Here is a 12,933-nt window from a genome sequence, read left to right as displayed (position 1 = left end):
AGTTAGCATGGTATTCACATATGATGGTCTCCCCTGTGCTCATGCTAGTAAGGTATGTGACACAAATGTTTCTTAAAACTTCAACATAGTGTACACATAGAAGGTTAACTCCTGCTATCTTACCCAGTGACCAGGTGAAAGAAACACTTGAGCCATTCATTCTTGCTCTTCTTTTCTTTCAGAAGCATAATCCTAATTCTATTTCATTCTCTGATTTTATATATTTACCCATACTGTCAGGACTCATGATAGCAAATTGTGCTCTGAGTGGTAGCTGAGAGTGAAACAAATGCTGTGCGTCTCCTTTGTTTTCAGAAGCACAATTCTGTTAAATGCCCTCTCGCTTCTACTATACCTCCTTGTTCTTCCCTCCTCCTTCTCCCCGTAAAATGAAATACGTTCTTTCTCGTACTCAGGTAGGTGCTGGATTAAACAGGTCTGCTAATACAGAGACACAGGGCACCATTCGAGCACGGAGCTTTGCTTGGATTGGAGTTGCCAAGGCCTTTATCAAGAGCCACCCCTAGTGACACATCCCGTGCCAAGACTTCATTTGACTTTGACTCTTCTCCAAGGGCTTTGCAGAGCACCTTAAACAGGAAGGGGGGGGAAATGGAGGCTCTTAGAATTCCGATGTTCATGCCTTGCTCCTTTGAAAGCCGCTATCTGTAAGTGACACTTCATTTGGAAGGGTGTGTGTGTGCAAAGAGCCCACTGTTTGAATACACTGATGATTATGAAAAAAACTAAGCCATGGTGAGCGGTTAAACATACCGTGCTGTTTTAGTTTCTCAGTATCTGAAAGATGCAGCAGCTGCGTCTGCCACTCTGTGATAAAGATAATAACTTAAATGTGGAAAACAGATAAGTGGCATATCTCTTTAGTGGTTTATTGGCTGTTGTTACAGGACTATGGATTTAAGGGCAAAAAGAAACATTGTCTTTGGATTTAAACATGTTGTGGACTTGCAAACAGATGATAAGTGCATTTTTGAGGGGGGTGAGTTTTTCACTAGATAGCAATGCATTTTCTACTTGAGACAGTTACACAAAATAATACAGTTTGTTTCTAATCTGAGGGAGGGTTTTGCAAGTAACTTTATTTATTTATTTACGTATGTATGTGATTCATAAAGGCTCACTGCAGTTAATATGCTTGCAGCAATGAGTCTAAATTATGTTGTGTTATGAGCTTTTGAGCAGAGACTTAGGTCCTGACCCAAAAGCCATGCCTTCTTGATTTAATATGGCTCTAGATCAGTGCAGGTCTCCACTGTAATATGTAGGGTACTGCTGAAAAGGTATAAAGAATGAGAAATCCGCAAAGTTTTGGTGGTGGTTAGGTACTGTAGATGTCATTCCTGAGACATTTCTTCCTGCCAAATAGGAAAGTGACTTTCTCTCATGCCTTTGGTGGCCCTACAAGAAATTTGGAGTATTCTTTGATGATCTTTTTCAGGTTTTCCCTGTTTCATATCTACTTCACAACTCAGTAAAAGATTTCCAACCAGTTCTGAAAACTGTGTAAGTGACTTAAGCGTTCAAGGAAATCAACCTGTAGCATTTTATCGAATTCCCCCCTTCACACACACACACACAGACACACACACATCTCCAGCAACCTACCTCTCAAGCTTAATAATTATTTAGTGAATGTTCTTGGGTCATGAGAGAGGCTCTCATTAGATTAGCAAAAGCATTGTTGCTCAGCAGCTTGTGAAGGTGTGTATAAGGCTAGACAGGATGGATGAATGGAAAAATACTAAACAGGGTTCACTTGTTTAGCAGATTGTAGATTTTTTATTTTTATTGTTTTACAAAAGAACTTGAAAAGTGTTTGATATTGATGATGCTGGCATAATTGTTGTGGTGCTGTGTATGTGTCCACACACACACACACCAGAACTTACCCACAGAGAAGATTTAGAACCCACTAAGGCACACTTTCATAAACCTGGAATGAATTACACAAGCCTGGTTGGTTCTTATGGTCATAGGATGCATTGCCCTCTGTGCATCTTTGCCTCTAAAGGACTGAATTTGATTCTGTTTTTTGTTTTTCGTGAACTTGATTTTATGAATCAACAGAATTCCCTGTTCTGTCGGAGCTTAGCTACAATCCTCACAGTAGCTGTGGAGGAATGAATTTTCCCAACAACAGTATATTGTTCCCTGTTGTAATTCAAAGTATGTTGGGAGTGGCTTGGTCTTGAATGGAAGTTAAGCTTTATGAATCTCCTAGAATTTGTCTGTTGGTCTGGATCCACACCTGAAGTTTTGGCTCTGTTTGGAGGTGCAGCTACAAGGACTGCCATAAGGAAGGCCTGCACTTCAAAGTTCATCACTGCCCCCTTTGACCCTTAGCTTTCAATGCACCCTGCTTGGCCTCACCCTTCACAATACAGGAGGTGGGCAGTAGTGAAGCAGGGCCAAGCACTGGTGAAATCTACCAGATTGGAAATTTGTGACTTTTTACAAAGTCCCAGTTTTTACAATCTCTTGACATTTCCTGGCTCACATCTTTAGAGAATCACTATTTGGCCTTGGGCAAATGGTTTACTGTCACTTCCAATCCCCAGGATCAGAAGTCAGTTGCATTTTAAATATGCATGCAAAAGTTACTTTCCCTTGTAATTGTTTTGAGAGATGAAAGAAAAAAAAGTTAAGTGACCAGACAAATGGCTGTTTACAGATGGAGATATTCTGAGCTTACTCTAATACTTTTGGGACCTGAATCATGCGGTTTCAGGTTTATAAAAAGCCTAATAAAAACACATTTTAGCACTGTGATTAGATATGTTGCATTTGTATTTAAATTGTAATAATTGTTCCTACATTTATTTATTTATTTAAACCATTTTTATGCCGCCCCATTCGCAAAAAGCTTTGGGGCGACATTTATGTTCCTTTTGAACAAGCGTATCATAGATGACTTAAAATTTGCGAAAACTGCTGATGTACTTCATTCATATATACTGAAGAAGGGGATTCTTTATAGGTTTGGGGATCTTCTGAGCAGCAACTTAAAGATGATTAGAGTTTTCCTGCCCAAAGAAGGAACCAGTAGGCATTGAACAACACCCAAACTTAAATCAGCATGGGCCAAATTGCAGGAGGATCTCTGTAGCTATTCAGTAAAGTTCAGGTACTTCATAAGGCGATACAGAGCCACGTGGGACATCTTTGTGGGTCCCAGGCATCCCATCTGCCCCAGCTTTGGGCCTGAGAGACCAAAGAAAGGTACGGGCTCATAAAGGGTGTAAACTTTTTAACTGTATTATTTTATTAGTGTTATTATTGATTTTATTGTAATGGCATAATGATAATAGGGCAGCTTTTACACGCATCTAAGAAACAAACAAACACAGCTGGTGACTTTACTGATCTTAAGGCATATTTGTTAAGATATGTTGATATAAAGAGGGATGAGGTCAGATACAAAAGAACAAGGTCAAGGTGGTGCAGCACAATTGGGCAGCATACAAATGTTTTAGGTAGGTAGGTAGGTAGGTAGGTAGGTAGATAGTTAGATAGATAGATAGATAGATAGATAGATAGATAGATAGATAGATAATTAAAAATAGCAGCAGAATTTAACTTAAGTTTCATACTTCCAGGAAGTATGACCTTTTAGACTGGATGCAGTTATGAAAACATGCAACAACTACAAAACTATAAAAGAGCAGTGGTCAGGAAAGGGGTCTCCCCAACAGTTAATTCCATGAAAGTGGTCGAAATGGAGAAATTCCCAAAAATAGAATCAAAGGTTTGGATTAATAGATTAAAAAAAGCAATCATATATATAAATGGGACGACTGGAATAATAAGAGAAAAATATAATACAATTAAGGAGTATATTGGCAGAGCTAAATTAAATTGGTTAAATTTAATTCAGTTAGAAAAATGGATAAAGATGGAGGACAAATTTAAAGAGGAAGAAAGACAATTAACAAAATTTGAAATGATTATAAAAGAACGTGAGACTGAGGAAGAGTATACAAGTAAAGGAAGAATTGCTACAATTTATAGAATATTAATGGAGTTAGGGGATCAGACAAAAAGTTTAAAATCAATTTGGGAAATGGATGTGGGTGAAATAAAAGACAAGGATTGGAAAAATATTTGGAATATTATTTATTTATTGCATTTATATACCACCCCAATAGCCCAGAGGGCTCTCTGGGTGGTTTATAGACATTGAAACCCCAAATACAATATCCAGTCCTAAACAAATAAATTGGCCACACCACGACTGAGTAGAAAATGATATATTTAAAACAAATTTAATGAATAAATATACAATTAAAATCAATTAACTTTAAAATATTGGTCAAATAAAAAGGTCTTGGCCTGGTGCCAAAAAGCATATAATGATGGAGCCAGGCGGACCTCTCTAGGGAGCACATTCCATAGTTGGGGCGCCAAGGCAGAGAAAGCTCTCCTCCGAGTACTCTGACTCCTGACCTCTTTCAAAGAGGGTTCCTGGAGGAAGGCCTCTGCTGCTGACATTAGGGGTCAGGAGGGCATGTTGGGAAAATGTGTACCTTCAGGTATCCTGGTCCCAAGCTGTTTACGGCTTTATAGGTAATAACCAACACCTTGAATTGAGCCTGGACTTCAATGGGAAGTCATTGGAGCTGATAGAAGACTGGAGTTATGTGAGAATAACAACCAGCCCCCGACAGTATTCTGGCAGCTCTGTTTTGCCCCATCTGAAGTATCCAGACTGTCTTCAAGGGCAGCTCCACATAAAGTGTGTTACAGTAGTCCAAGCGGAAGGTAACCAGTGCATGTGTCATTGCTGCCAGGCACCTCTCCTCCAGGAAAGGACGCATCTGATGGATTAGCTGGAGCTGAAGGAAAGCGCTCCTCATCACTGCCGTCACCTGGGCTTCTAGGGACAGTTCTGGGTAGAGAAGCACTCCTAAGCTGTGGACCCTGTCCTTTAGAGTGAGTGCAACCCCATCCAGGGCAGGGTCCAGGTCACTTACCTGGAAACCCGAATCACCTACCAACAGGACCTCCATCTTATCTGGATTGAGCTTTGGTTTATTGGCCCTCATCCAGCCCATTACCTCTGCCAGGCACTGGTTCAGGACAGCCACTGCCTCACCTGGATTAGTTGAAAAGGAGAGGTAGAGCTGGGTGTCATCAGCATACTGATGACTCCGCAGCCCAAACTCCTGATGACCTCTCCCAGCGGTTTCATGTAGATGTTAAATAGCAAGGGGGACAAAATAGAGCCCTATAGTACTCCATGGCAAAGTTGCCATGGCGCAGAGCCAACATCCCCCAGCACCACCTTCTGGAATCAGCCGGCAAGGTAGGAGCAGAACCATTGCCAAGCAGTGCCTCCTACTCCCAGTCCCGACAGCCTATCCAGGAGGATACCATGGTTGATGGTATTGAAAGCTGCTGAGAGGTCCAGGAGAACCAACAGGGACGCACTCCCCCGGTGAATAGAAGAGTATGTAAGAATATGCCGGTGGAGCATGGATATAAGGTGATATGGAGATAGTATGTAACACCAGTTAAGTTAAATCAAATTGATGACAAATACTCTAATGTATGTTGTTGATGTGGGAAAGGGATTGGAACTTACAAATATATATGGTGGGATTGTGATAATATACAAAATATTTGGATCATGGTATTTAATGAAATTAGAGAAATTTTAGATATAGACTTAGAAATGTCACCGAGAATTGTGTTACTACTGTAGATTGAAAAACAAGATATAAATGAAGTTAAGAAAGAATTGATCCTAAGTTTGATAGTGGCAGTTAGGTTAGTGATAGTTAAATATTGGAAACAGAATTGGGTTTTGCAAAAGTATAAATAGTATAATGAATTATGGAAACTGATGACAAAAATAAAAATTTAAAAAGGGTTAATAAAAGCAAATAAATATAATGGAATTTTGTAAAATTTTGTAAAAGCAGTACTGATAGAAGGCAAAGGTTGTAAACCTAATCAAGATTATATGAATTTCTGGAGGGAATATGGATATAATTGAAGTATATTATATATTATATATTGTTTTAATATATGAATTAAGTGGAGGTATTATTGGTCTCTGGGGTGGTGGGGGCACTTCATTATTTACTAATTATTAATTGAGTTTTTGTATGTTATATTATTAGTGTTGTGAAGTGTTGTATTTATGTTTTTTTTTTCTTCTGTATTTAAAAATAAAAATAAAAAGGGGGGGAAGGAAAGGGGTCTACCCCACCAAAAAAAAAAAAAAAAAAAAAAAAGCCGGGAAGGCTGGAGGGTGCCCAAGGGCAGGCCAGATTTTTTCCTCCCGTGGTCCTGATGTTCAACACTTTTGCATCAAGGCAGCAGCTTCTGCTTGCAGTCTCCTGGCTTAGCTGAACTGAGTCAACATGAAACAGCCTTAAGATAGTTTTAAACTGGCAGATTTTTTTAAAAAAATGTTTATATCTATCTATCTATCTATAGAGAGAATCTCAAACTATTTGTCTTTTTGTTATCTGCTCAAACAAGTGAACAGAGTATGTTTTACCAGTAATGCAGTGTGGTGGCTTCATTATTTATAAGCCAGGCATGTGAATATAGCCTTAATCTTTTCCATTTCTATGCATATGTGCACAATTTTTAGGATTTTGAGAAAAGTAGGGGAAAATAAAGACAAAATCAACAAAAACCACAAGTCCACATTGTCCTAATATCACTGGCTGATACTCCAGCACAATCGTTTGGTGGTTCTGTACCCAAACTCAAGACAATCCAGATCTGGGTTATTCTGTCAGGGTGTTCTGTAATGCTGCCTGAGCCTATACTCTGTGGGAAGCTGTGCCAGAATATGAAAATAGTTTTACAAGATTGTTGCTCTGTCCTTGGCAGAAAAGGGCAGAGTGGCATGCCAAGCTGTTTTTTTTTTAAGGTTACTAGTTTAAATCATGCCAGCCAATAGAACTGCTGAATTCAGTGTTAGTATAGCCTGCAATCAATTATTAAGTGTAGGAATGAAGTACAAAGTGTTACAAGACAAGGAGAAAAACACTATTGGATATGTTGTTGTGCATATTACCACTGACTGAATGAAATCAGTTTGCTGTTGTATTTTCATTTGCTTTTCATATGTTTATAAGTTATCCTGATTGTTCAACAGCACACACCAGTGTCGACTATGCGCACATGCAAATCCATGTAAATATTCACATGTAATCCATGAGGTTAACCAGGCCAAAGATGACTGGCAAATAACTATTTTTAAAATGATGAATTTCCACAACAGTTGCTCTTTCATTTCTGTCTCTGCAAACAATATTTGTTGCTTTTTAAATGAAAGAGCGATGCTTTCATTTTAAAGGATAGCAAATGATGAGCTGAGAATTAATGTATGAAGTCTGACTGCAATTCATAATCCGTTTATTTATGAGGAATCCTAATTTCAGTGGGGTTACTAGGAACTAAGGCAGACATGAACGGCCGCTTGCAGGTTCAAGACAGAGGAAAGATGAGTGTGTTTAAGAATAAAAATTTGACACATTCATTTCCACAACTGGAGATGTATGTATAACAATATAGTTGGAAAGCAAACGCATGCTCATTTGTTAGGAATGTTGTATGAATAGAACTTTTTTATAAGTTAACTAAATTCTCCTTCACTGTTGTTAGCTGAAATTTAACTTTCACATTTTTGTTTTGCTTGACTTTTGAAACATCTCATTTTGCCCTCCCTGTGCTTTTATGAAAAAGCTGGTGACTAATTTCTTAGGTGGATCTTATCTTAAGGGATGTTTGATAGGTTGCTTATCTTTAAAAATGCATTCTGTTGAATACACTAGGCTGGTGTTTACTTGGCAACAGACAAAGCTTTTTTTCAGTTTTACCTTGTAGCAGGAGAGCCATCACTTTCTTCCAGATTCAAAATGCTACTCTTGATTTTTAAATGTGGACATGAATACTGTTTTCAGTATGGATCTCTACAGTTGCTCCTTCATTACTCAGATAAGATCTCTTGAAATGCCACTTTTGAAGCCAGGAAGCAAGACTTCTCAGATTGCTGTTGCTGTTGTTGAAGAAATACTGCTAATAGCTTTGGGAACTCAAGCGGTAGCCTAAAGATTAGTGCTAGATTGCCTGGATAATGCAGAAAAAGAAAATAAAAAAACGGAAGGGCACATTGCAGGCTAATCTTTTCATCCCTTCACATTCCTAACCCATCTAGTATGTTGGTACACTAGGGATAACAGGCATCTCTATAGAGCAACAAGCTAAACAGATTAAAAAACAGCAACAGAAATAAATCTTTCTCATTGAACATTTACAACATTTGGATCAGAGCAATTCAGATTTGTTTTCAGTTGACTCTGTATTTTATTTTTCAAAGTTAAAACTTCTTTTATTAACTGGATGCTTACATGGATGTGGCCCAACACAATTTTTTTCTTGGAACTGTAGTTCTCCAGGTGTGTATAGATTTGGCCCAAATACTTGAAGCTTCAAGAACTTCTAGGTATTCATACCCTTATTCTTTTTAATTTAGCAGTTGGTGCCAGAATATAGGGCTACATCTTTCTCTATTCTTCTTACCACAGTAGACAAAGAACACAGTTTAGAACTACATTTAGTCCTAATGTTTTATTCTTGCACTATCAAGTGATAGTGTTTGTATAAGAGAGAGCCAAAGACACACTTCAAAGAGCCTTTGAAGAATTTTGTGGTACAGAAGAAAGTCCAAGATGGTCCACAAACTCACAGTTATTTATTTTATTTATTTAAACTTTTGCACGCCGTCCTTTATGCATGGCATCTCAGGACGGCTTACAGTAATTAAAACAACCACAATAAAACAACAATAAATAACAATTAACCAAAAAATACAAATTAAATAAGTTAAATGAAAGTGACTGTCACCCACGCCGGGAGAGGAGGAGGACAGAGCAAGGGCAGGGCCCGGGAGAGCGCGCCGGCGTGAGATGGCGTAGCCGTGAGGTGCAGGCAGTGGCACGTCCGGAGCAGCTATGGCGGCTGCGCAGTCCACGGTGGTGGTGATGTTGAGGCCAGTCCTGTCCTGGGGCCGACGGTGGCCGGCGAGTTAAGCACGTGCACCTCCCGCGCAATTCCACTCCAATCCGGGGCAGCTGCCACCCACGCCGGGGGAGGAGGGGGGAGCAAGGGCAGGGCCTGGGAGAGCTCACGGGAACGAGCTGGAGTAGCTGCAAGATGCAGGCGAAGCTACAGTTTCCATCGATTTTTTAGGAATATTGATACAATAGCAAGATTTACTTACTTGCACTGAATTACAATATTGAAAAATACTTTTAAAGATGTTATGTACACTAAAAAGTTTTATGTACAAATGCTTACAAGTGACTAGTTCACTCTCCTTCTATAACTTAAATTTATTTATTTATAAAATTTGTATGCCATCCATTACTTCCACCTCTGGATGGCTTACAACATTAATCAGAATAAAATAAATTAACTATTCCACGCTGGCTGAAAATCCAATAAAATACAAACAATAAAATCTAATTAATACATATTAAAATATTGATCAAATAAAAAGGTATTAACATGGTGCTGAAAAATATATAATGACCAAAATAAAAATAGCAAAATTAAATTACCAAATTAAAATACCAAAAAGGAGTGGTCCCAGAACTGCTACATTCTGGCAGAGTAAATGGACTTCTCAAAACTGAGAGGATGAACCTTTTGTTTGCTTTTAAACTGAAGTAATGTTACACCAAAGAAGGGCCAGACAAACAGGGAAAGAAAGAGATTCACTAACCAATTGGGTAACTATTGAAGCTGCCTCTTATTCAGATATTTGCTGGCTTGCTCTTTCATCTGCATGGCAAGGGTTAGTTTGTCCTGTGTGTCTTTCAGTGTGAGGAAGCTTTTGGACTCTTCTGGAGCAAAATGATTTGAAAGCAAGCATGGGAGCCTGATGGGCTAGAATTTGCATATGTTTGCCTGCAGGCACTGCCTATCTTAATCTTTTGGATAAGATTAAACTTCTATGGAGTTTCTTGTAGGCCAGCTACTTGGACCTGCTGTTTGCCATCCTCCAGGACATGAAGCTTTGCTTTTCAAAATGTCAAATAACTTTCTGTTATATATTTCAAAGAAGGTCACATATACGTCCAGAACTTGAGCCTTGCTTAGAAGCAGCAGCAGTGATAATGGTGCCAGTGTAGCTGGACTTGGTAGATATGGGACATCTAGATTAAATAGAACAAACAAGAAAGACTGGAAGGGTGGGCAGGGGGAATCATATTTGACGGAAAATCTTTGCATTAAGGCCCTTTAAAAGTAAAGCCTTTCTGAGAAATTGATTGTATGTAAATAGATAGTGTTTCACCATCACAACGCAATAGTTCCTGATTTTTGGAAATGCTTATCAGTTTCTCCAGTAGCAGGTGCTGTGGATCAACATGGTGCTATGACATAAGGCTTTAATGTTGGTATCAGAATGGGCTGATCGACAGGAGAAACTGAAGCAATCTGCCTGATCCTTTGCAGGCCTATTACTGCTGTGGCTTTGTTCTTCCTAAGATTGGGAAAGCATTTCATGCATTGAGTGGATGGCATGCTGATCAATTCATTTCACATTTTTTGGACAGTAGGGTCATGCTTTGTGGGTGCCCAGTTTCCATTAGAACACGTGAATGAACCCCAATTTGTGTGGATCTTTCTTGCTTGCCTGTGCTGAACCATAAATGTTTTTTTTATTTTTATTTTTTTTTACTTTTTATTGTTGTGGGTTGGGTGTAGAAGAGCTGGAGGGAATGTTGGCATCAGCTGGAAAATGGAATGGGAACAGAATGTCTCTCAGCTTGGGAGCTCACACCTAATGAATGCTCTTATGGGTTCACTGTAACAGAATACTCCGCATTATGTGCATGAATAAAAGCAACATTATGCTTGACTCAAATTCTTTCTGTGCTAAATCTGTTTCTGGCATTTCTTTTACTAAAGATGAGCAGAACATTTTATAATCAGCTTAGTCGCTCCCTCAGGTCCATTTAGTCTTCAGATCTGTGATGCTGATGATGGGTATTATGTGTGTGTGTGTGCATGCATATTCAACGGGCACATAGCATACACACTTACATGTCAAATAGGCACACAGTGTGAGAAATCATTCGCCAAGAATGTGACCTACAATCAAAATGCAAGATACCCGCCGTCTTAGTATCTCCCTACCTTTCAGTCTGTTCATTTATCTAGCATCTTTTAAAACCAGTCTAGTCCCAAAATCTGCAGGAAGCCTAAAGTACTATGAAAATGCACTGAATAGATGGCTAAAACAAAAAGAGCTTGTGAGGAGCTTCAAAAAGATCTCCTCATACTGGGAGAATGGGCATCATGGCAGATGTGACTCAATGTAAGCAAGTGCAAAGTAATGCACAGTGAGTAACCACCCCCTTCAAGTATAGGATGGTGGGACCTAAAGGTGACTGACCAAGAAAGGGATCTTGAAATTGGGAAGTTCAATGATAATGTCAACCCCACCTGTAGCAGCTATGAAAAAGGCTACATATATATATATATATAAAAGAAATTACAAATAAAATTGCCTGTCTCATACTGCCCTAACACAAGTCAATGGTGCAATTGCAGTTGGAATGTTGTGTATATTTCTTGTTGCCACACCTAAAAATGGATATTGTTGGTTTGGGAAAAATGCAGAGAAGGGCAACCAAAATGATCAAGGGGCTGGAGTAACTCCCCTAGGAGGAAAGTTTACAGTGGCTGGGGTTGTTTAGCTTAGAAAAAAGTTGAGTCAGGAGAGACATTAAATGTACAAAATTATGTATTTTTCTTCCTTTCCCATAATTCTAGAATCTGGGGTCATTCCAAGAAGCTGATTGATGAGGATTCAGAATAAATTAAAAAAAGTTATTCATCACACTGTGCATAGTTAAACTGTGGAATTCACTTCCACAGGATGTAGCAATGGCCACCAACTTGGATGGCTTGAAAAGAGGATTGGAGAAATTCCTGGAAGAGAAAGCTACCATGACTGGGTGCATGCTACCTTCAGCACCAGTTGCAGTATGCCCACCACTTGCCATCACCTTTGGCAGGAAGGTGATGTTCATGTCATGGCCTTGAGGGGGAATCTCATTCACAGCTGGTTGGTCAAGAGAATGCTGGACCCTTGGACTGATCTAGCAGGGTTCTTCTCATGAAACAGACCTACCATAAGCATTAGATATCTGAGCCCTGAGCTTTGGCATCTGCTATTCAACACTAGCCTAAATAGGACAATATCATAACTTTTCTGAAAGATGCTTAAATTTTATGACTCCAAAAGGATTTCCAAACTTGCATGAAGCCGTGTGAGCGTGCTCTATGCGATTATGCTCTAGGATTATGATCCATAATTTCATGGATCTAAAAGATCTCAGTGAGACATAATTAGGAAAACAGTTTAAGATTTTATAGTTCAGTACTCACCCTTGCACAAAGGTGAGTCCAGAAACTGGTTTAAATTCTTGAGCTTTCATGTAATAGATGTGTTGGCATACTTGCTTCAATAACTGCCCCATTTTATTCTGTAGTAGTTAAAGGCAGCTCCACAGCTTGTACGGCAAATATATGGGTGCTTAAAGATGCTTGTATGGGCACATACACTGTCCACACTTTGTGTTTGTTGCAGGTGTGCACCAAATACAAATTCTGAAGCTCTCACTGAGACCCTGCTATTGTTGAGTCCTGTCTCCCTTCCTCCACAAAACAGCTCCTCCTCACTGAGCATTATCTCTCTTGGTTCAGCTGTACCAATCCAAGATCATGGTAAATGTAGTCCAAGAAAACTGTAGAGAGAAAATAGCTGTTGGACTTTGTGACTGTATCAGGAAGGGGGAGAAGCTAAGTTCCAATCTCTGTACCACATCTCCAACATAGAGTAGAGTATTTGTCATCAATTTGATTTAACTTAACTGGTGT

General features: G+C 39.2%; 1 protein-coding gene across 11 annotated transcripts in view; it reads left to right on the top strand.

The window, feature by feature from the left end:
* The window catches only part of MITF (melanocyte inducing transcription factor), a 189,319-nt gene that overhangs the window by 102,956 nt on the left and 73,430 nt on the right, over positions 1–12,933 (top strand). Inside the window, exon 1 of one of the 11 annotated variants that reach the window (XM_044451831.1) lies at positions 534–668. The exons of the other annotated variants lie outside the window; for them this stretch is intronic. Within the exon in view, the coding sequence (XP_044307766.1) occupies positions 613–668 (56 nt within the window). The 5' untranslated portion in view covers positions 534–612. Of the gene's footprint in view, positions 1–533; positions 669–12,933 lie in introns of those variants that run through there. 11 annotated transcript variants of the gene reach the window in all.

Source organism: Varanus komodoensis, unplaced genomic scaffold, assembly GCF_004798865.1.
Source record: "Varanus komodoensis strain SLA01 unplaced genomic scaffold, ASM479886v1 scaffold6_4, whole genome shotgun sequence".
In the NCBI taxonomy this organism is placed as follows: domain Eukaryota; kingdom Metazoa; phylum Chordata; class Lepidosauria; order Squamata; family Varanidae; genus Varanus; species Varanus komodoensis.
Note: the sequence above shows the minus strand (reverse complement) of the source record. Positions and strands in the feature narration are given on the sequence as shown.